A 27214-nucleotide genomic window follows, 5' to 3' on the forward strand; every position below is an offset into this window, starting at 1 on the left:
GAAAAAAAAATCATATATAAATTCTAAAAAAACATGTAGGCGCCGGGGTTTGAACCCCTTCCCTATAGCTTAGGATTAGTTGCTGCAAGCCAACTTGACTGTGGGCTTTGAGTTGTTATTATTGTACCAGTACAATATTTATAGGCTTCTTGTATTTAATGCTTTATAAAATTTCTTAAACTTTACAAACCCTAGCCGTCTCACACTTTATCTCACTTCCCATTTCAGATTTCAAACTCCTCCGCTGCGTCCTCTCTCTGCCTTTTGCTTCCTCAGCCCCTCTCTCTCTCTCTCTCTCTCTCCTTCCTCTCTTCCTCCAAATCACTCTCTCTCCAGTCTTCTCATGTCCTCCTCACGGATTCCTTCTTCCAAACCATGATTTTCCCTCGCCCCTTTCGAATCAGAACCCCCTCTAAATTGGAAGATTCGAATCCGGGTTTTCCGATCTCTCATAGGTAATTTTCGAATCAAAACTAATATGATTTATAATTTTATATTGTGATTTACTGAATTAAAATGGGTTTTTCTTTTCATTATTTGTTGGGATTTGCATGTTATAATCTTTGCAGATTTGTTGGGAATTTATATTGTAATTTTCGTATTCATTTGCAGATTTGTTGGGATTTTATATTGTGATTTACTGAATTAAAATGGGTTTTTCTTTTAATTATTAGTTGGGATTTTGCATGTTATAATCTTTGCAGATTTGTTGGGATTTGGGATTTTATATTGTAATTTTCGTTTTCATTTGCAGATTTGTTCCAGTTCGTATTCATTTGCAGATTTCTTCCAGTGCAGATTTGCAGATTTGTTACAGTTCATATTCATTTGCACCAACACCCAATAAGTTTCTGCATCTTCAGTGCTCGCAACCAATCGTTTCAGATTTGTTCCAAATTAAAAAAAAAAAAAAATTATGGAAAAAACCGAACCGGACTGAAACCGAACCGAAAAAAATCAAAACCGAAAAAACCGAACCGAAAAAATTTGAACCGAACCGAACTGAACCGAAATTTCGGTTCGGTTTCGGTTTTGACTAAAAACCGAACCGTTTCAAACCGAACCCAGCCCTAATTCATTTTATCTTTTATTTTATTTTTATTATTAAAACTCAAAATTTTCAAGATATTTTCTTTAGTTTTTTTTAGAATTAATGATTTATAATGTAACAGCCCGTTTTTAAAATTGGTGTGGGACCCACCACAGTGTGGTGTTTGTAAACCGGCCCACTGTTTTTCTTCCCACTCCGTGATCTCTCTTTGGATCCCTCTCTCTCCAACTCTCTTCTCCTCTCAAACTCACTCTCTCTCTCTCTCTAGGATGGGTGCCAATCACCATCATCTTCATCATCTAAGCCAAATTCGTCCCCCAAATTACCGAAATCACAACATGTGGAGCTTGGTGAGCAACATGCTGCCCTTGCATGTGAGGATCTATGTTGGGTTAAGTAAAACTCACCACACCGAATCATTCCGACGAATTTGAGTTCAATCTTGAGGGATTTAGACTTAATCGAGCTCATGATCGTCTTCAATGGTTTCCAGGTAAGGAGTTCGTACTTGGAATCTTGATTTTTAGTTTGAAATTTGAAGATTTTAACCTTGGGTAGTTTCTGTGCAACTCGGAGATTAAATCTTAGGGTTGCATACATAATTTATTTCAGAGTTGCTTATGTTTTAAAAATACGATTTATAAAATTGCATATTTCTGATATTTGGATAATTTATTAGTAATTGAATTACTTATGGAATATATTGGATATATCAAGTTTACTATATAATAAAGGTTATAAAATATTGGTTTATACGTATGATTTTTCTGTGGATTTGTGAGGATGTATTATTTTACGGGGTTTTGGAACTTTTGGATCTTGATACGTTGGCATGAGATTTGAGCTATGTTTTGGATATATATATATATATATATCTAGTAGGCTATCATACATCACATTCACACAACACGGGTATTAGATGTCTATGGCCATAGGACACGGTGATGAGGAGGAGTGAGATATATGTTATAGTGTTCTTCTTTGGCGTAACCCAGAGTCGTACAACTTCACTTTTGGGTGATGGGGCATACCATGTTTCTTCATTGGCGTGACCCAATGTGGTATAGTTTCATCTTCAGGTGATGGACAAGTTTTGCCTTTGGGCAAATATGATACCCCTAGAGAGTATAGTTGTACTGAGATTTATGGCTTTGCCTTCGGGCATTTCAAGATGCATGTTTTAGAGATGATTTTACGGTTATGAACATTTCCTGCATGCTAGAGTTTTAGAAAAACTCATACGTAGTATTATATATGTTTTCAAAACAGGGGGTTATTATGTTAAGAAAGGAATTGGTTTACTTATTATTAGCATTAGTATAACTTATGGTCCACTCACCTTTTCTGTTTTTGCGCCCCCTCAGGAGTTAAAAGCGAGGCGTTCGATCCCCGAGTCAGTGTACCTTTGCGTAGGTATGTTCGAGTCTTTTCAGCGTAGGACCCACTCCTTTATTCATATACTTTATTGTGATTCTTTCATAAATTCCTTGACTAGTTGTATGCTTTGAACATGTTTCCGCATCGACATATTTCTTTCTAATTACCTATCTTATTGTATGCATGTTTAAAATGGCTTCGTCATCCTCAGGTGTCGGCCAACACGTTCCTACCCTGATATTTGGGGATATTGGGGTTGGGGCGTGTCATATAACGACTGCTAAGTGTATCTCTTAAGTGAATTAGGCGGGAGCCTCTAGTGGATAAACTTAGTAAAATATTTTTATGTTTCGCTAGGTTTGCATTCATGAGAGTCGTGTGGAGAGCAAGTCTAACAACACTTTTGATGACCATCCGACCTCTGGACTTGGTAGTCCTTGCGTGATCTATGTGATGGAACTTGATATTCCTTCAGTAATGGAAAACGATGGAATTGTTTTAGAGTATGCTGTGGACAAGGAGCTTGAAGATGTGAGTAAATTTCCACTTCTTTTATGGTGACAATGTGTGTGCATTATAATTAAAGAATTCAAACACCTAAAAATGCAAGGCATCATTATCTTCTGCCCATAATTTGAGCCGATAACGCCATTCCGTATGATTATGCATCGGTAATTTAAGCTTAGAAGCTGAATGACGAGTTGTAGCTAAGAAACTGAACATCTGGTGTCTATTTTGTTTATACAGTTGCATACTTTTTAATTTTTTTTAAATTTTTTATGGTTACGTTGTTATAACCACGTTGATTCAATTGTAAATGAGTATCAATATCTTCGCGTTGCAACAGGCCATTTAAAGGAGTCTCTTGATGAAATTGTTGAAGAACTTCGAAGACAAGAGGGCACTACATGCCTCTGCTTCTCCTTCACAGGCTTTGCCTTGTTGGCTGTAGATTCAAGGGTCACCGGCCCTGACATGTTAACAGTATCAAAGATCTCGGTTGTGAACAGCTCATTGCAGACCAAAATATGCCGCTGTGGGGATCTATATGAATCCGTTCTCTTGATTGAAGGTAAAGAAGGAAAAATGGAGCATAAGAGGAGCCATAATCGTGTTGCAAGAGCCAGTAAAGATTTCAACAAGCATCAAAATTTCATGCTATGTTTGCACCGGTCTTGGAGAAGCACATTTGGTATATTATAATGTTGAAAAGAATGGTGCAACATCCCATGGTTCTACGTAGTTGAGCTTGGGATTGCATGACATGGGTTTCGAAACACCCGTTGCAATGTCGGAGCTAGCTTATAAATTTTTGGGTAGACGAGATGGAGTCTTGCGTAATGCCTATCTACGTCACTATGGAATAAAAGGGTCGCTTGTAGGTCAGTGAGGTGGAAGCCATAGAGGCAGCGTGTGGAGCCCTATACCTTGCAGGTCTTAAAAGCATAAAAACTAGACCACCGTATGAGGTGCATGTGTTCCGTAGAGGAGTACCAAATTACGAACGGACTGTGCTATTAACAGACGTTTCTTAGAAGTAGTGGGATATAACAAAGAAGTTGGTATGTGGAAAGAGAAATATGGCAGTGTTTTATTCGAAGGCGTTACTCTGAGAGAACCTTTGGAAAATGGTCACAACAAAGTACCCTTTTGTAGATGTTTGTAGGCAAGGACACCCTCTTGCGCTTCTAGAAGGAGGATATATTCTACATGTGGTTAAACTTGGGAGTCTTGGTAGCATCAAGAAAACGATTCAACGTGCGGCGACGTCTAGTGTAATTGTACTTGAGGAGTTTGTGGTGGAAAATTCATATTACATTGAAATGCGAGTTTTCGAATTGAGTTTCACAAAGACAATGGTCAAGAGGAAGAGGAAGTTGACGTCGAATGTTTATATTGGGAGGGCTGGAGACAATTTGTTGGAGTGCCTAAAAGAATCCAATCACTAATCCAAAAAGAAGGGAGATCGACTAATTTATGAATTTTCCACCGTAAACTCCGGAAGTACAATTGCACTAGACGTCGTCGCACGTTGCATCGTTTTCTCGATGCTACCAGCACTTCCAAGTTTAACCACATGTAGAACATATCCTCCTTCCAGAAGCGCAAGAGGGTGTCCTTGCCTACGAACATTTACAAAAGGGTACTTTGTTGTGATCATTTTCCAAAGGTTCTCTCAGAGTAACGCATTCGAATAAAACACTGCCATATTTCTCTTTCTACATACCAACTTCTTTGTTATATCCCACTACTTCTAAGAAACGTCTGTTAATAGCACAGTTTGTTCGTAATATGGTACTCATCTACGGAACACATGCACCTCGTACGGTGGTCCAGTTTTCATGCTCTTAAGACCTGCAAGGTATAGGGCTCCACACGCCACCTCTATGGCTTCCACCTCACTGACTTGCAAGCGACCATTTTATTCCATAGTGACCGTAGATAGGCATTACGCAAGACTCCATCTCGTCTACCCAAAAATTTATAAGCTAGCTCCGACATTGCAACGGGTGCTTCGGAACCCATGCCATGCAATCCCAAGCTCAACTATGTAGAACCATGGGATGTTGCACCATTCTATTCAACATTATAATATACCAGATGTGCTTCTCCAGGGCCGGTGCAAACATAACATGAACTTTTGATTGTTGAAATCTTTGCAGGCTCTTACAACACGATTATGGCTCCTCTTATGCTCCATTTTTCCTTCTTTACCTTAAATCAAGAGCAAGGATTCATATAGATCCCCACAGCGGCATATTTTGGTCTGCAACGAGCTGTTCACAACAGAGATCTTTGATACTGTTAACATGTCAGAGCCGGTGACCCTTGAATCAACAGCCAACAAGGCAAAGCCTGCGAAGGAGAAGCAGAGGCATGTAGGTCCCTCCTGTCTTCGAAGTTCTTCAACAATTTCATCAAGTTTAACCACATGTAGGATGTATCCTCCTTCCACAAGCACAAGAGGGTGTCCGTGCCTACAAACATTTACAAAATGGTACTTTGTTGTGACCATTTTCCAAAGGTTCTCTCTGAGTAACACCTTCAAATAAAACACTGCCATATTTCTCTTTCCACATACCAATTTCTTTGTTATATCCCACTGCTTCCAACGAAAATTTGTTAATAGCACAGTCCGTTCGTAATTTGGTCCTGCTCTACGGAACACATGCACCTCGTACAGTGATCCAGCTTTCATGCTCTTAAGACCTGCAAGGTATAAGACTCCACACGCGGCCTCTATGACTTCCTCCTCACTGACTTGCAAGGTATATGTGGTTATATAATGTTATTTCAATAGGCTGGCAGATGGATAAATCTAGAGACTTTATGTGGGATATATAGATTTGTGAAAATAGTTTTGAATTCCAGTCGGGTTCCTTTCTCCATGTACTATCTATGCTTCAGGAGAGAGAGCTACGAGCAGTTGAATGAGGCGCTTGGCGATACAGATCATTCGTATATTGTCGATTATTTTTCTTGAGCAATTTTATATATTTGTTTCCTTTTGGTAAAGATTGATTGGATTACAATTGCCATTCACAAAATTAGGTGTATAGAAGAAAAGTAGTATCATGCCTTGGAAAATTGTTTACAACTTGATCTGATTGTAAACAATTTTCCAAGGCATGATTGAAGGGTTATCCAAGTCTCGTCGTGGATGACTTTTCTGTCTTCGGGTGTCTTCCCTTGATGATTGTCTTCGCAATTTGACTCATGCTAAAACGGTGTCCAAGAACACAAACTTAGTGTTGAACTAGGACAAATTTCCTTTCATGGTGCAAGAGGGCGCTTTGTATTGGGGCATTGAATTTCTTTTCTATCTTGGGCATTGAGGTTGATCGAGCAAAAATTTGAGCTTATTGAAAAGCTTCCAAAACCTAAACACGGATGATGTGAAGAACTAGACCATGCATTCAACATTTCAAGCAGCTAAACTCGGATAATATGAAGATGTTAAAGTACCTTAATAGTAGCAGATTTGGACTTAAGACATATCAATTATTTATACCAGAATTACGAACTAAGAAAGACATATCAATTATTTATACCAGAATTACTAACTAAGAAAGACTTGACAGTAAAAGATTTTAATTACATGCATGGTCAGTTTGTATCCGAAACTTATATAACTTTACGTATGTTTTACAAGGTGAATTTTTGTTCTCCATGTGAAATTTTAAAGCCAAACAACATATATAAAAACAATAAAGTGCAGCAATTTTGATTCGGATTTAGTTTTATTCTGATGAGTAATACCTTAAACCATGGTTAAAAACCCAAGCTTTCTTCCATTCTCTTAAAAGGGGGGACCCCTACAGCATTAGCAAACTTATATGACTTCATCGACAATCAAACAACACTTGGGGAAAACACATCGAACTAATGCAAAATGCGGAAATGCATTCATACGGAAGTACAAAGAAAGTTTCGCGTGATTCACAACGAAAAGTAGTATAAATACACCGATTCTCTCTCTTAAATTCAAAAGAGGGGTGAACGAAAAGTAGTATAAAAACCTGCCCTTCCTTGAGGCAATGCAAATATGGATGGTCCAAGTCCAAGATGGTTCAATTGTGTCTTTAAATAGCAAGACAAAGAGCTTCTCTCATAGCAAAAATCTCACCGAGTCCTACCCTTGCGGAGTGAACATGCCTTTTACAATTGGGATGCTACTGATCTTCTGAGTTGACTTTCTCGTTCTTCTTTTTCTATCATCCTTCTCATAATGTTGTACGAATCGAGACCTAAGTTCAAAGATTGTGAACAGATAAATAGTTTGCAAAAACACAACGGATCTTTGTGCAAACTCATCATTCATATTATGTGGTAAAGTGTGCTACAATACATATGTACCCAAGAGTTTCCCTTTCCATTTGGTGAATGATGGAGATTCACCTACCTTCCACTGTGCTAGTATTGGACCAAGAAAGAGACGTTGAAGTGGATATGGACTGCTTGATGTCTTCAAAAGTTGGGTGTGAATATGATCCATACCCAAAAGTTTGTGAAAAATCCGACCACATCTCCTTGGATTGCAACTTTCGGAGCACATATGCATCCATGTCCTCAGTTTCCGACTCGTCCGGCTGATCGTTCTTCTTCCCCTCCAACACTTTAACCACTTGTCGCATCGACGGTCTAGCATTTGGGTCAGGATATGCACACAACAATCCCAAATGCAAAACCCTTTCTACTTCCTCCTCATCAAACTCTCCCCTAGCCCTTAGCCTCTCATCAAAGGCTTGTAACAAGTTTCCTTGCACCTTAAGTTTCCACACCCATTCCACCAAAGGTGGCCTCCCATCCTCTAGAGGCCTCCTCCCACACATCACTTCCAAAATCAGGATCCCGAACGCAAATATATCGGTTTGCTCTGATGCTCGCCCCATCCGGATCACTTCCGGGGCCAAGTAACCTACTGTTCCGACAACCCTAGTGGTGCCGAGCACTTCACCATGTCCATGCATCCTTGCCAACCCAAAATCCCCAAGCCTCCCATTCATTTCCTTATCAAGTAACACATTACTTGCCTTAATGTCCCTATGTAGGACTTTGGATTCCCAACCCTCATGCAAGTAAAACACCCCTGAAGCCACATCTTTCAAAACCCTAATTCTGTCTTCAAAATTCAACATCTTATTCTCATCACAATCAAAAACCCTTTTGTCCAAACTCCCATTTTCCATGTAATCATACACTAATACGAATCTACCTTTCTCTTGCTTGCACCAACCTCTCAACCCTACCAAATTTCTGTGCTTCAACCTCCCAATGCTTGAAATCTCAGCCAAGAATTCCCTCATCCCATCATTTTCGTGTGAGATGCGCTTCACCGCGATCTCCGCCCCTCCTGCTAAAACACCCTTATAAACCTTCCCATTGCCTCCAACTCCGATCACATTCTCTTCATCGAAACCCTTCGTCGACGTCTCGATTTCCTGGTAAGTAATTCTATGCGGCCAGTACTCCAATTCCCAATCTTCCATTTCCTCCCTCTCCCTAGCTAGCCTCCTATGCCCCTTGAACAAAAACAGAGAAACCAGAGCAAGTATACAAATCACAAAAAATCCACCCACTGTGATCCCTGCAATGAAACCTTTTGATGCGAAAATCGAACTCTTTGGAAGCACAAAAGAAGGTAAACCAGAAGTGATCAAACTCTCACTCAACGAAAAGTTGGAATTGCTATAACTCCATGCCAAAACCCTGTGGCTCTCAACTAACTGCCCCGTTGAACTTGTGAACCCAATAAACATTTCATCCAACAATACATCAGACAAATTGTAGCCAAAACTCAACAACGGTGTTTTCGGCCTTTTTGCGCCGGCCCGCGCCATTGTAACATTGATCAAAAGATCCTTGTAATCAATCCAAACCTGGTAATTTTCCCCACTATTAAGCTTCAATTTCTTGAAACTTTTTTCATCACTTCCATCACTATTTTCCGGCCAAAACCCTGCCTCGTGTGCCTTGACAGATAGAAGAGAATTCAGATCGATGCCGACATGGTTGTCACTAATATCCGTAAACTCCTCATTCTTAAACACATCAAATTCAACACCGAAAACATGGTTGTCGGAGCTACCGCCGTTGGTGAAGTTGAAGAGTCCGAGATGCTCGCCCGGGCTCGTCCCCTTGATGCCAGTTTGCGGCACAAAAATGAACACCATGCCGTGACCGGCAAGTGTGTTCTTGTAAGGGGCAATGGAGAAAATGAAAGAAGTTGAGAAAGGGTATACGTACGATGAGTTAGGTTCTTTGGTAGGGATCTTGGATTTGTAGAGAGCTCGACCGATGGAGAAGTTGGTGTCGTTTGTGAGCGTTAGGGTTCGAGACTCGACGGTGGCGTTGCTGTAGAGGAGCAACATGTCGGAGGAGTTGAAGCCGTTGAAGACAAAGTCGACGGCAAAAGCTGGTTGGCAGGATAGGATCGAAGGTAGTAGAATTACGAGGAGGAGAGGTTTGGGATTTGGTTTTGTTTTGTTCATCGTAGAGAAAGTAAGGAAGAAAACGACATGAGTTAGGTCAAATGGTCAGTTAGTGGAGTCGCTCGACTATAACTGATGCTGAATGTCCGGCCGTGAAGATTGGGGTAGTTCAGAATCTCCAAAGTAAAAGGGAAGAAGCTGAAAAAAGGAGGAGGAGGAGGAGGGAAAGGGTCACACATGGAGTTTCGGGAAGTGAATGAAACAGGAGAATTGTAGGGGACGCAGAGAAGTGTTCTTTGTCCTTCCGCACTGATAAGGTGTGTGTGAGTGCTCATGGTCAAGCACTCCTAGTCAGGAGATGTGTCTTCTATTTTTTTCGGATTTGGATCGCATCCGGATTTAAATGGTGGGGATCCTAAAGATGCTCAGATCATAATTATTCATTGTATATTGTACGGTCATAAATTATTTGAATTTTTTTATTTAAAATTAAACATAAATAGTAACTGACAAAAACTAACCGTATAATGTACGATAAACTATTAGGATGTGAGGATTGATCCTCACAAAGAGAATCCGAATAGGATCCTCATCCTTTTTTTCGCTTTTGGAGATGGGTTTAATTACGAAAATGGTAGGGTTTGGAGGTGGGATTTGCTGTCTGGCTGCCGACTCGAAAGGCCACCATGAAATGCAAAACAGCAGCATTCTTTCTTGAGAGTTGAAATTTCAAAGGGCAAAGAAGCCATCGGCTGATCGAATAAAAGTCCTCCCAAATGTGATTTTATTCAAGTCAACTTATTTGGTCTAAGAATCGGAAAAATTAGTAGTTATTTTGTTTATTCGGATTCTTAAATCACATTTTAGTGTTGTGATTTTTTTCCTCTTTGCATTTCTTTTTTGAATTAGATTAAAAGAATTTCTTCGATCCTTCTATATTCCTATCACTTTATTAAACAAAATTTAGTTTGTTTTTCATTAAAAAAAAAAAACAAACAAACAAACAAACAAAATTTAGTGAAAAAAAAAAAACAGCATCTATCCATCATCAAACTGGTATCAAAACAATATCGTATGAGGTGTGATATCCACACATCCTATTTTACTTCTCACACACTTTTTTAATTTTCGGCTGTCGAATCGAATGAATTGAAGAAGATCAACGAACATAAATTATTAGGATGTGTGTGAAAAATAAAATTGGGTGTATTGATAGCACACCCCTATCGTAAAACTAATTTCGAAACCTCGACTCTAACACCAAACTAAAATCAAAATAGTCATAAGACAAAATTCAAAACCTAAGCTCTGATATCATGATAATAGTAATATATAATATCGGGTCAAACCATGTTAATATATAACATCACTTGCCATGAATACCAAAATGGCATATTGGTTATTTCGGTAGAAACGATGGCCAGTTTCCATGAAAAATAAATAAAGTAAAATGTACACAAAACATAATGGAATGGATGCCTTTTTCTAGCTGCCGTTGGACTCTCTCTGTCAACAATTATTTTAATGCATTTGAAACACCAAATATCATAATATAAGTGATTTCAGCACTTAATATATTAAGTTGTGTTCTCAACATACTAAAATATTTATCATCTCCGTCGAAGAGAAAGGGACAAATTATTAAACCCTAGTTGGCTGATATATAATACGTACTTTGGGAAAAGGATCCTTGCCGAATTCTTTTATTAGGGATCCCGTAATCTCATTCATTTATCATATATTATGTGATCCATTTTCGTTAGATACTATTCATATTTAATTTTTAATTTTTAATTTTAAAATAATTTTTGACCGCACGATGTTCGATGAACGGATGAGATCACGGGATCCTTTTCCTGTACTTTGGACATCCCAGATAAATCCATCTGCTACCGTACAATGAAAATAGAAAAAGAGTTGTTTTTGACTTTGGTGATAATTGGTTTTGGTTGGCCAATTTAATACCTCTCAAATTCTTTTTTTAGAATAATACCTCTCAAGTTGAACACAAATAAAAGTCAGAAAGAAAAAATAACTAAACATTTGATTATTATTTTTAGGATTGAATAATTTTACACTTTTCAGGTCTGAAGTGTTTTTTAAAATGTTTACGAATTTAATTTTTTTTTATATTGTATTATGTGAATTTAAAATTGCATTAATGTCTATTTTATGACGTTAGCATAATCATTTTTAGGTTGATAATACTTAAGTACTGACTAATTAGTACCCAATTTACTCACTATATTTTGTGGCCCAATAAAATTGTTGTAACATCTGTCTATTTAATATTTAAGAAAAACTAATGAAAAAGATTTGAAAACTTTGAATTTTAATAATAAGTACAAAATAAAGGATAAAATGAATAGTATCAGGTTTGACTTTTTAGTGTAAAAATATGATTTTTAATTAAAATGAACAATACTGTGGACATTTCGTTAAAACTTCCTAATATTTACTCAAACTCTTTGCTATGTTGATAACCAAACACCCACCTTCTCCTACCTTTACCCTGGCCATGGCAAATCTGCATATTTGAATCCGATCCCATCCCGACATACTCCTCCAACCTCCCTCCTCTGTTTGAACCCACGCTCATCCCCCCCAACCTATCTTCTCCCTCGTCTCCCTTCCTCTGAAAATCCGAATCCCACCAAACCATCACCTGGCCTTTGATTAAACATTTCAAACTAAAATTGGGCACTGAACAGAGAATAAGTCTAGAAAATACTGGGGAGAGTGAGATTTGTCGCGGAGAGAGGTTGGTGGAAAAATTCATGCGAGAATCGATGGAAAGGTTGGAGGAAGAAATGCGTGTATGCTTGGCGGAAGAGAGATGGATTGGGGTGAGGTCTGCGACGTTTGGAGGAAGGGAGGAAGAAAGGTCGCGTTTGGTCACAGGCTTAAAGGATAAGTTTGTGTTTGGTTATAGTGATTGAGAAAATATAAATAAACAGGTGTTGTAATTCGATTGGGCTATATAAAATGGGGAGTAAATAGGGTACTGACTGGGCAGTACCCAAGTATTTTCCGACCTATAAGCGGTCAACCATCATTAGTTTAACGGTCATATGGACAAATAAATAAAAAGAAAATTATTTGAAAATTTTGAATTTTAACGATAATGACAAAATAAAGGGTAAAGTAAATAATATCAAGATTGATTTTTTAATGTAAAAATGTGATTTTTCATTAAATTGAACAATACTTGGAGTTTTTTTGTTAAATTTTCTATAAATAAAAGACATAAAATGATACTATTTTATAATACATAATGCAATGTGAGGGAAAAGAATCTTTTGACAATTTAATTATGAAAATCAACCTAAAACTTGAAAAAGTATAAAAGATAGAACATGAGTAGTGCTATCCACAATCATTTTTACTTCTCACACGTTTCTCTCAATTTTTGGCCGTCGGATAAAATGAATTGAAGAAGATTAATAGTAAAAAATTAACAAAGATGTGTGGGAGGTAAAAATGAGTGTGTGAATAATACTTTCCTAGGACATTCTTCACAATGTTTGTAGAATTCTCAAGTTGGAACGTACGGTATATTAACATTTTGCAACAAACTAATGCCAACAAATTACTTGATTTTTGCAGGTAGAGAAAATGAATTAGTATAATTAGTGATATAAGTTGTGAGAGATGTATAATTTTTTATTTTTCGTATATTAAAATAGAAATATATTGTATGATTATGTAGTAGATTTTAATGAATTAAATTAATAATTTTCAAAATATAATTAAAATAAGGTTTAAGCACCTTAAATGTAAAAGAGACGGTGACTTTAAGAGTTGGTGGCCTATCATAATCAGTGGCCGATTAAATAATTTGAATATTTGGTTTTCCAAAACGGGTTTAAGTGACCAATTCAGAGTTCAGCTAATCTTTGCTACCTTTGGGAGGTTGCTGGCTTGATTAAACAACACCATAATCCGATTCATCATCGTCACTAATTTTTATTCTCGTAAGCAAATAAGAAATGGTTATCATGGTTTGTTTGTTAGTGTTAGCAAGAGCTGAGTACTTTTTTGGTGTACTGAAAATATAGTCATATAGTGTTATTATTCCAACGTAAATTTTTATTTATTTATTATTAATTTATGTTAAAAGTAAGACATAATGTTACAGATAAACTGTGAACGGAGACTTGCGTGCACGACCAACGCACCACATGGTTTTGACAACCAATTGGCAACAACAATCCAATATTCAGATATATAACGGCTGCAGAGTGCATACCAGCTTATATGAAGATTATTTATTTATTGTTATATCTCTTCAACTATTTGGACTCTCGGTCTCAACTCGAGTCAAGACTTCTCTTTCAACCCCAATCGACATTATTCACACACAGTTCAAGGCCTTCCCCTTCAATTCCAGTCGATGATGATGAGACGATATTGTTCAAGCATCTACATTCTCCAATTGGTTCTATTCTGCTTTTAATTTGTTTGCTGTTTCAAGCATTTATCTTGCAACTTTGTTAAGGAAACATAGTTCATGTGCTCAATTATCAAAGAAAAATATAACCAATTTACCTTGATATATTAAAGGGGGAGTTGAGATCGTAGAGATGCATAAAGGATGGCCATTTCTTGTCATCTTTGCCGTTCAATATCTCTATGCATGACTTTCGTCCTGCCCTCTGGTTTTTTATCATCAAATTCACTAAACTGATGGATGAAGATTATATAAGAAGGAAGAGAAATGATAAGAAGACTCTTTCAAAGTGTGATTCTTTGTTACCTCATGTTTTTTCACAGTATTTTATAAAGTTGGCACAAAAATTGTGCTAAAAATATAAGGTGATGGAGAACTTATGGAGAGTCCTACTTTTGAGAAAGTCTTCCCAACATTCCTTTTATAAGGAATGTAATCTATGTATACAGCTCTAATGGCGTGTTTACGAAACCAAAACTGAATGGCAAGAAACGGAATTGCATTCTTTTCCAAACATTCAAGCTGTTTACTAAAATTTCCGGAATAACAAACAAGATGGGGTCCACTTAAAATTAGGAATTGGATCCCTAAATCTCCCGGAATCGGATCCCCTAGATGGAGGTGGTATTTGGATTCTGGAGTGAAGACTATTCCAGGCATCCAACTTTTATACCCAAACTACCCCCGTATCTTCTACCTCCCCCTTCATATATGTGACTCTCTTTGCCCAGTCTGCCGACTCCCTTGCATGTTCACCAGCTTAATCACGGTTCTAGATGATTTTGTGCTAGGATGGGCTTCAAAGACTAAGTTGGTGGAATGGGTTGTCGTTGGCGAAGAATGGATTTGCAACCCTTGCGGGTTGTGTTGATCTACTTCGCATAGTAAGAGGGGGAGCAGAATGTGGTTGGCAATGAGGAGAATGGTGTTGGAGAGGATAGTGTGGGTGAGATATTTGAGGGTTTTGGTCAAAGCAGCTGCTAAGAAAGATGGACTTGGATTCTCTGCCTTCCCAATTCGGTGCCCTCCTCGTGCCCTCCTGTTTGTGTGGTCACGGTTAAGCCACGTCAATATTTTATATTACTATTTTTTTTTGTCTTATTATTTTTATAAAAAACAATATAAAATGTTAGCATGGATTAACCGTGACCACACAAAACAGGAGGGCACAAGGAGGGCACCGAAATGGGAGGGCAGAGAATCCAAATCCAAGAAAGATTGGGGAGAAGGAGAGAGAGAAGAGGAAGTAAATTTTACTTTATGTTGATATTTTTAATAAAGTTTAGGGTGATTAAGGTTAGGTTTGGGATTGCTTAACTTTAAAAAAAAAGCTGGAGTGTAAAACGTGTTTGGTAAATATAAAAATAAGTGTTTTTTTTTTCCTTCAAATCTCAGGTCAAAATAAGCCGAAAAGTGGAAGCAACAAAATGCTGCTTCCTAACCCCCCCCAAAAAAAAACCCTTTTTTTTATTTTTTTTATTTTTAAGTAGCGGATGAACAGTAAAGTTTAAAGAAACTTTCTCAACCCAATAATACCCTCTCCGTTTTTCCATCTCCCTCCCTCCAATGGCATTTGGGCTGATGCTGCATCAGATTAGGGGAGCCTAGAGGGGAAGATTGGGTGCTTTGAATCCCCATCACTGAAAGTGAACTTTTTAGCTTTGGTATATAGAGATTATGTAAAGGGGAAAGCTAGATACGTAGACAGTGGTGGAGGTGGGGTAATTTGGGTGCGTCTGGGCTGCGGCGGGGCTGGGTTGGAATTTTTGGGGTGTTGGTAGCGCGGCTGGGTTGGGGATTTAGGGTGTCGCCATCACCAAATGCTTGAGGGAGATGCCACTTGTTCATAATTGAAATAAAAAAGGTAATGATTTCTCAAGAACAGGCACTGATGCAATAAAGTTTTTCAAGGTTCTGATGCGATAAGTTGTTTCAAGGAAGATTGAGAAGATAAGATTTTAAATAAAATAAATTATTATTTCAATATCTAATATTAAACATTTTTCAGTCTTTTAATATAGTCATAGCAGTTTTATGTAAAAAATTTGCCAAACAATCGATTATGCTTTTTTCAAAGCACTTTCACAAAAAAAAAAAAGTTTACTAAACACTCAACTACTTTATTTTACAATTGTTTATTCTCACAGCACAGCAGAAGCAGTTTGTTGTACTTTTATGCGCAAACGGAAGCGAATTATAATAAAGTATTAAATATCAACGTCGTAGGTGAAAACTAAAACAAACAATCTCAAACTAACACAAGAGATTTACATGGTTCGCATAAAGCCTACTCCACGGACGAAGCACGGCGAGGAATTTCACTAAACAAACGGAGATTACAAAAGAATGTTTAACTCTCACAACCCAAATCCCACAAATTACAAACCCTAAACCAAATGAGTAGAGAACTCAAACAAACGGAGAAGATTCTCCCAAATTGCTCTCTAACTCACAAATTGACTCTCAACAAATTGCCACACGAATGAGCCACACACAAATACACTAACCCTAAGGTCCTATTTATGGTGCATAAGACTTAGGTTACAATAAGAATCATAATAGGAAGTAAATCCAAATCCTAATCAAATAGGGAATAACAAAATCTCTCCACCAAGGAAACCAACTAAGAAGTCAAAATTCAAACCCAAATAGGACACCGAAACCAAATAGTTAACACAACATAGTTTTTTTTTTTAAAGCACAGTAATACCAAACTAGCCATAAGAATCTTCTCTAACATGTAGAAGAAAATAAAAAATATTCTTTCATATTAAATTTGTGCTAAAAGTTTTACTAAAAAATAAAAAAAAATTATTCTCTCTAAAAAATTTAAAAAAATGGAAGAGTAAAAGTTTTACTAAAAATAAATAGCATATAAAATATATTAGTTAAACATGGGTACTTTATTACTTACATTAGATTTTATTCTGACTCATATGAATTAGTAAACAATTTATATAGATTAATGCCATTTCTACTCCGATTCTAGGCAGTTTTGGTAAACAACTTAAACAAGAATTTAATTCTGATTCCACTCATTCCAAATTCTCATCAATTCAATTTCTCTCAATCTGATTACGAATTAGTAAACTCACCCAAGCCTCTTTCTCTAACCATACAAATGATGCTACATGCATGTGCCACGTTCATTTGTTACCAACTATAGAAAGATAACGGTGACATGAATAATTAATTGGAAAAAGGCCACCAGTAATGACTAATTATCTATATTATATATTCAATAAATAATGTTTGGTTTTTAAATTAAACCACGTCTAAATCCTTCCAATCCCTTTACGACAAGTAATTGCTTTGTGTTGTTAAATATTTGAAAATCAGTGCCTAAACTTTCCAATGTGCTTCGCTAAAGGAGACTCTCGCAAAAGTATGATTCTCTGTCACCTCATGTTTTTTGTACAATCTTTATAATGACACGGAATTGATGTTAAACTATTAGGTGATAGAGAATTTATATAAAGTTATTTATATAAAGTTTCACTTTAAAAAAGTCTCATTAGCATTTCTCATCCAAATGATATCGTAGTTGTGACAAAATCCTTCTATAATTTGAAGCAATGAATACGAATGTTTTAAACCTTGGCTATTGTGCTTATCCATATTGCATCAAATTGATGAATTTGCAACTTGCACGTTTTAATTTGAATTGATTTTGATTAACTTATTTATGAGCATTCAAAACTTTCCAAATCTAACAAAAATAAACAACAGGATAGATTGCATCAAATGAAAGTTATGCTCCCTTTGAGTAATAGCGTGGCAAGTGACCTGAAAAGCTGCACACAAAGTTATCACGTTTAATTAGTATATGGCGACCCATATTCATATTTATTTTTTTCATTTTTTAAACCAATGATACTGAAGGAAGAATGAATCAAACACCGTACTTTGAATGTAAAAATAAACGCTCTGTATTAATTGGAAGCCTCTTGCACTTTGTCCACATTTCAAAAGAATAACAAATTGGGAAACGTATTGCCTTGCACAAATACTTCTATTGTCAATAAATAAAAGTACGAGACAAGTTCTTAATTGAAAATATTATAGATATGAGCTTTTGTACACGCAAAAACAAAAAATCATGTGTTATTATGTTTATAGAAAACTTATCTTGCATTGTATATAGTAAAAGGATAAGTGTAGTGTATTAACAGTTTGACACACCCAGACCATGAATCATAAATGTACATTTGGACCTTAGAATCGAGTTGAACCCCGTTCACATGCGTACTCTAACGTTAGTTACTCTAGGTGTTAATTTATTCGCACTTTCCACAACACCATTCAGATGTCTAAGTGAACATTACGGATCGGGATTTGTCATGTATGATCAAGTTTTCCTCCTATATCCATAATTGTTAGAGGATTTTTGTCACAGCCCGTTCCAAAATATTACATTCGTGGCTGTGAATGGACGAAATTGCCCTTAAGAAATACTAAGTATGTGAAGCTCAAGTTGTTAATTATCTAGGTTCCTAAGTTTTGAAAATAAAATGGAATTTATTAAGGATGAAACTTAGATTTTTAGGTTAAAATTTTGTGGTTTGGAGTTGGGGATTGGAAAAGGACCACGAGGGATCCCCACATCCCTCAATCCTCTCCCTATTTTCTGCATACTGTCTCTCTCTCTTCCCTCACGACTCTCTCACTCTCTCTGTCACTCTTCTTCTCCGTTCGAACAAACCAACCACAAAACAACCCTAAACTTCTACCAACGACGGAGTTAAGACCACCATCAAACTCCTGGAACCTCCACGATCACGATGGTATCCATTTCAGGTAAGTTTTGCTTCGGAAAAACCCTAGTTTCAAAGTTCCCGTGAAGAGCACTGTTCATGAACTTCGAATTGGCTTTGTTTTAGGTGAAACCAAACTCACAGTGAGCTTTAGGAAGTCACAAGGAAGCTCGGAGTGCTTCGTTGGCATGGATTGGACGTCGGGATCACGAGTTGTAAGTTTGGCCGATTTCTTGAATTTTTGAAAAGTTTGATCTCGTAGTTTTTAGGCCCTAAAACTAGTCCAACGTGAAAGTCGATGTTTAGGGCTTCAAATTGGTGTAAAATTCGAGAAATTTGGATGAAAAACGAAGGAGAATAGTGGATTTGAAATATTCCTCAGTTTCCGGTGACCGGAGTCCGGCGAGGGACGACCGGAGAAGAAGAAGGAATATTCCGTTATTTTTAACGGCATATTCCTAACGGCAGTAACGGTATCCGGTTAAGTTAACGGAATATTCCGGGATTTTAACGGAATATTCCTGACGGCGTCAATTGACACCGTCAGTGTGCACGACACGTGGCCGCGCATGGGGGCGCTTAGGTCCGTGCCACGTCAGGCGCGTGAGACCTCCAAAAATTATTTTAAAAATATGGGGATGATCCTGAGGTTGTGTAGGTCACGGTGGTATATTCATATACCCAATTTGAGCAATATATGAGGAGTTATTAACTAAGATTTGGGTTAGGCGTTAAATAACGTCAAATTGGTTACTTTTGTATAGGTGAGGTTTATGCGGGCATCGGGCATGGCCAAGGGATGCTCAGGGACTTACGAGACGTCGATGTAATCTGTGAGTGGGCAGTTTTGTTTTCCGTATACATATATACTTGCCGTTTTCCCAGAAATTGAAAATGCATGAAATTATGATTTAAATGAAAATGTATAAAAGTATATGAGATATATTAGTTGAAATGCCATGCATAGAAGTATGCGAAAAGTATACAGAATTATATGAAAAACGTGAATCGAATTGCCATGCATGAAAGGATATGAATTGATATATGATGCATATGTATGAATTGGTGCGGCGGACGCACAGGTGAGTATCAGGTGAGTATTTAAATACTGTTATGATGATGTTGATATATATTGAGCTCAAATCCTGCACCATGGTTTAGTGCTTATAGTATTCACCGCATCGCACGCTCGCCTTGGATCCAAGTAGATGCTGGTCGCACAGTCCACGCGGAGTGGGTGCGACGGGCCAGTCGAAGAGTGTTAGTAAGATTTCGACTGGTGGGTGACCTTAGATTATGTGCACAGATGATTGATGAGAAAGCACTAGAGCGTAACTTGTGTGCAGAAGGCCGGACAGGTCACAGAGGTGACTCCGGCAGAGTGAGAGTGATAGATTTTGAGCTCTAGGTTCAACCGTGCAGGGCTATTAGAGGGCCTCCGGTTGATTACTTTCTTGTACCTGATATGATTATTGTTGATGCATCCATACTTAACTGTTGATTTTAGACATGGCATGGCATAACTGATATGAAAAATGTTGAAAAAGTGAATTGAAGTTTTGAGAATATATATGTATATTTATATTTTACATTTCTGGGAAAGTATACAGGTTTTACGGAGAGGGGTTACAACGTTTTGAGAAATGTTTGGATTTGGAAAAGAATTGTTTTACTGACCCACTCAATTTTGGTTTTGCGCCCCTCCAGGTTCAGGAATCACAAAGGTGTGGTGACTACGAGGAATTCGACGGTGTTCTGACAGATTGGACAAAATTAGGACTCACCTTCGGATGTATCAACTTATAAATTGTATCTTTAAAGCTTCTGTACTGTGCAAATGGTTACGTCACTCTCACGTGACGGCCAGCATGCCCTCCTTCGGGACGGGGTGTGTCAATTTTCCAACTTTCCCAACAACTTCATAGTGCAATCCAGCCAAACCAAGTAGAAAGAGAGTGGTCATTGTATTTGTTAAGGATTTGAATCCAACAGTTTTTGATCTGCATGAACATGGTATTTGTCCAGTTCATAAATAAAATCTGTGGTTTTCTTCGAAAACATAAAAATAATTTTGTAAACGACCCGAAGCGATTAACCAATAAAAAACCATAAACCAAAAGGATTAAGCTGTAAGCAATGATTTTACCGTCTTAAAACAATAAAAAAAAAATTAAGAGTACAAATATTCCCCCAAGTTGCCAGACGTCTCGATTTGAACTTACGGTAGCACGAAAGATAAATACCACCTGAGTGAGACAAGGGGACGCCGTCTGTATTGTTAACATCACGCACATGGCGCAGGTTAGCACGTCATAAATTTCGTACTTACATTTGAAATATTTCCACAAATTTGGACAAATATAAATAATCCAAGATTTCGTTCTCACCGTCACCACCTCAAAATTAGCAGAATAATAATACAATAAAAAAAACTTTAACTTGTTTGTAAATTGTGATCCCAGATTTCTTCACACAAAAAAACCTAGATTTATGCTATAAACCCTACAAGCCCAATCACCAATTATTAATTTTCCACCCCTTCACAGAGTTCAAAGTTCATTTCTTTCAGTGATTGGAGCAGAATTTTGTTCTTGTTTTCTGCAATCCTCGATTCCCAGAAGCATATTTGTTCTTGCTGGTAACTTCCCAACTTTGTTTTTTGGTTTTCGGATTCGAGAAAAAACAGATTTTTTGGAAAAGCTGAGTTCTGAGTGTTTTTTTTTTTTTGTAGTGCAATTGGGCAGCAAGGGCGCTTGTGATTCAGTGAAATTTGGGAGTGGCCCTTAATTCTGCGGCCGATTTGATGAGTTGGGTAGTTGAAAGTTTGGGTTTTTGATCGAGAAAAAAATCTGGGTTTTTGGGAGGTTTTTGAATAATTGGGTTGGGATTGGGAGGAAGAGGGAGATGAGAGGGGCACATGAAGGTTTGAATCAACAATGACTGGAGGGTCATTGGGGATTCGCTCAGGGAGTTATGGGTCTTTGGATAAACAGCTACAGAACAACAACATCAACAGCATCAACGGAGTGTTGCCAATCCAATCTGCAAGGAAGCCGTCGAAAATGCTCAAGGAGAAGGATAGGTTGTTCCATTGGATCTTCAAGTTTGCCGGCCGGAAGAAGGTTGGAATGCTGCTGCTCTGCCTCATCTCCGCCGCAGTTTTCGTCTGGGTTTTGTACGTTGGAAAAGGTTCGGTATTCGTGTTCCTGTGCATGTTTGATTTTTATGAATTTAATTTGGTTCTGTTTTAGTTGTGTGTGTTGATGTGGGGGTATTGATTGTTTGAGTTGATACTAGCTGATTTTGATAGAACTGATTCTTCAGAGTAATTTAGTTGATTGAATTCGATTTTGAAGCTGGGGAAGAGAATTGGGTTGAATGCTAGTTTAATTGAGAGTAAACGATTAGTGTTAGCACATTAATTAAACTTGAGCAATGCATTTCGCACGGCTTTTGTGAATCATGCTGGGAGAATTACTAGATTACCATTTTGTTCAAGAGATGCTTCTAGTAGTGACAGTGTAGAATGAATTTCATCTGCATTAGTGTCGGCTTCCCTATCTGGTGGTATTAAAATCTTCTTCTAGTTGAAATTTTTAGTACTAAGTTCGTTTCTTAGACTGAAAGATGTTTACTTGATAAACCTGGGCTTTATGTATGTATTTAGCTTGATATCCGTGTATCTGAGCTCAAAATTACCTCTTTGATTTGCTTAAGGAAGTAATTATGCTTATCTGCTCATCTATAGGTGAAGATGGACAAGATGTTGTCAATGTCGGAAACATTAGTGTTAACAACAGCATCCCTTTAAGTTTTTCTGAATCCTCACGACAACATGGAGCTCAAAGTATCAACATGACTTTTCTGCTGGCGTTGCCCCCTCCTCCTCCTGCTGTTTTTCTGGGTTACACTCTTCCTCCTGGGCATCCATGTAATACATTCACTTTGCCTCCCCCACCAGCAGATAAAAAAAGAACTGGACCACGGCGTAAGTTTCTACATTTTCTTTGATATTTGTTTTTGGTTATTCCAGATTTATCGTTCTCTCTCTCTTCCTCTTCTCTCGAAAAATGTTCTGCATTACGCTCTTTTAAAATGAAAGATGGCAAGAATATTTGGCACTAAGATAAGTTAGCAACTCCTGTGATGTTGCTGAGTTTCTTCCTTCTTTATGTTTCAGCTTGTCCAGTATGTTACCTTCCTGTGGAAGAAGCCATAGCCTTGATGCCGAAGGTCCCTTCATATTCTCCGGTTCTTAAGAATTTAACATACATTTATGAAGAGAATTTATCAAGAGACACAGAATTTGGAGGCTCAGATTTTGGTGGATACCCTACATTGAAGCAAAGGAATGATTCTTATGATATAAGAGAGTCAATGAGTGTGCACTGCGGGTATGTTTCTCCCTTTTTGCTTTCCCTTCGTCACATTTTCTAATATTATTTTTTCATACCTGTTTTTTCTTTTTTTGAATTAGGTAGTCTTGTAATTATGAGCTTCTATTGGCTCTTCACTCATTTAAGTTTATTGTGCATTTTGCTTGACGGATTTGAGCATCAATCAGATTTGTTAGAGGAAGTAAACCTGGGCGGAATACAGGATATGATATGGATGAGGTTGACCTAAATGATATGGAGCAGTGTAATGGAGTGGTTGTTGCATCGGCTATATTCGGTAATATGCAGTATAATTTCAGTTCAACTTTTTATTAGATATAGATGGTGGATCCTTATCAATTGAATTTTGTTTTCATCAGGAAATTTTGATGAGATAAACCAGCCAAGGAACATTAGTGATTATTCCAAGGAGACCGTTTGCTTCTATATGTTTATAGATAATGTGACAGAAGCTTACTTGAGGACATCTGGAAAAATGGGCAGCGATCGTAAAGTTGGTATATGGAGAACTGTGGTTGTGCATAATCCTCCTTACACAGATGGAAGGCGCACTGGGAAGGTAAGATTTCTACTATTTTGCAAGCAAAATTTTTCAACTCTAGAGCGGAGTTGTCTTGGTTATAGTTTCTTAAATTTGGCTCTTTGGTTATGAAAATCCATAGACAGGTGTTTATCATGTTGTGCAAAATTTGATCACAAGTGAACAGTATAATGATTTGGGAACATATAAGATATCATTTAAGCTCTCTAAAAGGAGCAAATGAGTTTAGTGTGAATGGTTTTGTTTCCATGCATTTAAATGTGTCACTAGGATAATGGGGCTTTCTTTGCCGAATGCTGTGTTTTATATACAAGTGTTTTACCTTGACATAACTTTGACGCAGATTACATCTTTTGCAGATTCCCAAGCTTCTAGTGCATAGGATGTTTCCTAATGCCCGCTTTTCTTTATGGATTGATGGGAAACTTGAACTTGTCGTGGATCCATATCAAATTCTTGAAAGGTATATCTGATTGAAATTTTCACACACATCTAGCCTTAGATCAATTTATTTATAGGTTATTTTTTTTTACCAAAACAAAATTTTTTTATAGCTTAAGCTTAGTATTATGATAAATAGGTCTACGTAATTTTGTTTTTCGGAAATTACTGAGTTTGGAATATCATCAGTATCTCATTCAAAATTTTGGCCAAGTTTTCTTAGAAGAAACATCCAAACGCCCAGATGCAAAATACTAACCATCATAGTAATGTTGCCAAACAAGTGCATTTTCTACATGATATCTTTTGTTCAATTTCCTAGTTACCTCTTTCTGATGTAATTTTGCATCTTACAACCACGTCTGACTGTGGCACGTTGATGAATTATCATATGCTTCTCAACTTACAAAACCAGTGCCTTGAGTCCTAAAAGCTGCTTCCCCTATTTCACTTTCCTTTATGTTTGCTCTTCCATATATTTTGACCCACACGTTGTTGACTAGTCTGACTCTAGTCATATATGGCTAAACTTTCTGTTCTGTATTGCTTTTTCTGGGACATTATGTTTTCTTTTGTGTGAACAAAATCAAAATAATGCTCGAGTATGGATGAAATCTGTAGAAACACGACAAGATATTTGAGTCTTCTGACACTTATATTAGGAATACGATCCCGTCCATTTATGTACTCCTTTCGTTTGGATATGGAACATCTGATTGAAAAGCAAATTGTAACCAGTCCACAGTGAGTCTTTGCTCTTTCGTGCTATCTTTATTCAGCCGGGTTTCCCAGCATCAATGCTTACGCTTGCATGAAAACAAACATTTATTTCAGGTTCTTGTGGAGAAAGAATGCAACTTTTGCAATTTCTAGACATTATAAACGCTTTGATGTGTTTACGGAAGCTGAGGCAAATAAAGCTGCTGGAAAATACGACAATGCCTCTATTGACTTCCAGGTTGAATTTTACAAAAAGGAAGGTTTGACCCCATATTCTGAGGAAAAGCTTCCCATTACTAGTGGTAGGTGGAACTTCACTATGCTAAAACATATTGTCTATGTTTCACTTTACTAAGTTTTCGTGTTTTTGCCTTGCTGCAGACGTTCCTGAAGGATGTGTTATACTAAGGGAGCATGTCCCCATAAGCAACCTCGCCGCTTGTCTTTGGTTCCATGAAGTTGATCGTTTTACTTCCAGGGATCAAATTAGTTTTTCCATAGTGAGAGATCACATTCGGGCAAAGACAAACTGGACTATCAGTATGTTCTACGACTGTGAAAGGCGCAATTTTGTCGTTCAGGTACGCATGCATATGTTGGAAGATATATGGTCGTTATTAAGAACACCGAAGAAACACCTTTTTTTCCCTCTGGGAGAGATGTGTGGTGGTCATCGGGTGCAATTGCAGTTCAATTACTTTTCTTTTTTCTTATGTTCCTTGATGCATTTTATGTATGTTTTTCATCGTCTACAGAAATATCATAGAGATGTATGGGAGCACATGGCTCCTCGTCTTCCTAAGGCTGTTCCTCCACCACCGCTATTACCACCACCACCTCCCTCACCCTCACTCCCAGCTTTAAGTAACGAACCGCCAGTTAAACCATCAACCGAAACTTCACCCGAAAGGGTTGTAAACGCCCCAGCTAAGAGGCCTCCAAGGCGCGGGAGAGATAAGAGGCCGGGCTCTAGACGTCACCGGAAAGTTGTTGCCGGTGGTAGAGACATTGATTCAGGTTAAAAGTTTTGTTCAAGAAAATTACATCATTCGTTAAACCTCCCCCTTTCGAAACTCGTTCACGGCGGCGGGGACGGAGGATTTCGTGCAAGATGAGAGTGTCCTAGCTCTGCTTCAAAGCGGCTTTCTCCTCATTCTTTCTACCTTTCGGAGTATTGTCAAATTTTAATCAATTTTTTGTTGTATATATATAAATATAATTTTCCCAAATTAAAAATAATATGGGTTTGCTACCAAAACCCCCTCATATGTAGTGACCCATTTTGCCCTTTCAATTACCATTGTAACCCCCCTCCCCCCCCCCCCACACCCACCCAAAATTATATACTAGTAGCTACACACTCATGTCTTTTAATTTGAAAAATCAATAAAGTTAAAGAAAGTTACTGAATTAACCCTGGTGCGGATTCAATCTCCACTGAATCTCCCATTCCTAACAACTAATGATTAACTAACTAATGTTATCGTTTGTTAAAAGAAACAAAAAAAAAATCTACTTTCCTCTTTTTATTTTTTGTCTCCAATTCTTGATCTGGAAAAAAAAGAAAAAAAATTGTCTATTGTCAATCGAACACGAGCAGGGGCGGATCCACAGTGGGGTCAATGGGGTCACACGACCCCTTGGAAGCCATGGAAATAACCTTGGAGCTGCTGGTGCGACCTCTTGGAGCTGCTGGTGCAACCTCTTGGAGCTGCACACCACGTGGTCGACGAAATGTCTGAAAGAAGAAGAAAGAGTTCGCTTGCAAGTTGAAGATGAAGGAGGCTGCTGGCGCGTTGATAGCCTCCTCGGACTTTGAGAGAGAACTCACAGCCTCCGATCTCGACCGAGCAACAAGCAAAATGCCGAAGCAGATCCATGAGATCAAGGATTTCCTTCTAACTGCAAGAAGGAAGGATGCTCGCAATGTCAAAATCAAGAGGACCAAGGATGCTGTCAAGTTCAAGGTTCGGTGCTCCAAGTACCTTTACACACTTTGTGTGTTTGATTCCGAGAAGGCCGACAAGTTGAAGCAATCTCTTCCTCCAGATTTGAACGTTCATGACTTTTGAACAAGGATTTTGGAGTAGCTGGTCGCGCTATTCTACCAAGACTCGATGAAATGACGATATGCATGTCGTTTCTGTTAAAAAAAAATTTGCGCGCTATCCTTATTGACCCCCCTAACATTATTTCCTGGATCCGCCACTGAACACGAGTACATCAGTTAGTAAGGTAAGATGGCATACGACGTCATGCATAGATATGTTATTGAGTAATTAAATTGTCCAATCAATTTTACATTTGTCTGTTTTTCAATGATGATCTTCAAGTGAGAATGAAAAAACGATTTTGATTATAAAATTTAATTGAAAGTAGACGATTTCTAGGTCTATCCGCAACAAGGAACCTCCAAATTTTTTTAATTAAGACGTCATATGCATAATTAAACATAATTAAACGTTCTGAATCACTTTATTACAATTACGCTCGCGTATTTTTGGTGGGTAAGTAGGGACAAGAAGCTCTTGATCTTTTTCTCAACGGAATT

At 37.7% G+C, this 27214-nt stretch overlaps 3 protein-coding genes and 1 long non-coding RNA gene across 7 annotated transcripts; 3 read left to right on the forward strand and 1 right to left on the reverse strand.

Annotated features, from left to right (window-relative positions):
- Positions 1-163: 163 nt before the first annotated feature.
- On the forward strand, positions 164-5944 carry LOC126622341 (uncharacterized). Of its 4 annotated transcripts, none has more exons than XR_007623399.1 (5): positions 164-455; positions 755-1544; positions 2416-2464; positions 2786-2959; positions 3276-5944. It is a non-coding gene; the product is annotated as an uncharacterized LOC126622341 (long non-coding RNA). The 4 variants fall into 4 exon arrangements; XR_007623401.1 differs by lacking the exon at positions 164-455 and having other exon boundaries at positions 478-1544; positions 3276-5697; positions 5837-5944; XR_007623398.1 differs by lacking the exon at positions 164-455 and having other exon boundaries at positions 491-1544.
- Positions 5945-6812: 868 nt separating this feature from the next.
- LOC126622336 (L-type lectin-domain containing receptor kinase VII.1-like) lies at positions 6813-9664 on the reverse strand. The gene is made up of 2 exons (XM_050291037.1): positions 7332-9664; positions 6813-7176 (listed from the first exon to the last, which is right to left on the reverse strand). The coding sequence occupies exons 1-2, from the start codon at positions 9418-9420 to the stop codon at positions 7088-7090; spliced, it is 2178 nt and encodes a 725-aa protein (XP_050146994.1). The 5' UTR covers positions 9421-9664; the 3' UTR covers positions 6813-7087.
- Positions 9665-20927: 11263 nt separating this feature from the next.
- LOC126622337 (probable hexosyltransferase MUCI70) lies at positions 20928-25957 on the forward strand. Its single transcript, XM_050291039.1, has 10 exons — positions 20928-21202; positions 21296-21753; positions 22313-22552; positions 22745-22958; positions 23129-23238; positions 23321-23520; positions 23862-23965; positions 24778-24965; positions 25045-25244; positions 25419-25957. Exons 2-10 carry the CDS (start codon positions 21501-21503, stop codon positions 25683-25685), a joined length of 1776 nt encoding a protein of 591 aa, XP_050146996.1. The 5' UTR covers positions 20928-21202; positions 21296-21500; the 3' UTR covers positions 25686-25957.
- Positions 25958-26075: 118 nt separating this feature from the next.
- Positions 26076-26982, forward strand: LOC126622340 (60S ribosomal protein L38-like). The gene has a single exon (XM_050291041.1). It carries the CDS (start codon positions 26439-26441, stop codon positions 26733-26735), a length of 297 nt encoding a protein of 98 aa, XP_050146998.1. The 5' UTR covers positions 26076-26438; the 3' UTR covers positions 26736-26982.
- Positions 26983-27214: the final 232 nt, after the last annotated feature.

The sequence above is a fragment of the Malus sylvestris genome, chromosome 5 (genome assembly GCF_916048215.2).
Source record: "Malus sylvestris chromosome 5, drMalSylv7.2, whole genome shotgun sequence".
Taxonomy (NCBI): Eukaryota; Viridiplantae; Streptophyta; class Magnoliopsida; order Rosales; family Rosaceae; genus Malus; species Malus sylvestris.

Coding starts and splice junctions, on each gene's coding strand:
- LOC126622336 (XM_050291037.1), bottom strand. CDS start 9,420: ATGAACAAAACAAAACCAAATCCCAAACCTCTCCTCCTCGTAATTCTA. Junction 7,177..7,331: donor CAATACTAGCACAGTGGAAG/GTAGGTGAATCT, acceptor CTTTGAACTTAG/GTCTCGATTCGTACAACATT.
- LOC126622337 (XM_050291039.1), top strand. CDS start 21,501: ATGACTGGAGGGTCATTGGGGATTCGCTCAGGGAGTTATGGGTCTTTG. Junction 22,959..23,128: donor TCAATGAGTGTGCACTGCGG/GTATGTTTCTCC, acceptor AGCATCAATCAG/ATTTGTTAGAGGAAGTAAAC. Junction 23,239..23,320: donor TGTTGCATCGGCTATATTCG/GTAATATGCAGT, acceptor TGTTTTCATCAG/GAAATTTTGATGAGATAAAC.
- LOC126622340 (XM_050291041.1), top strand. CDS start 26,439: ATGAAGGAGGCTGCTGGCGCGTTGATAGCCTCCTCGGACTTTGAGAGA.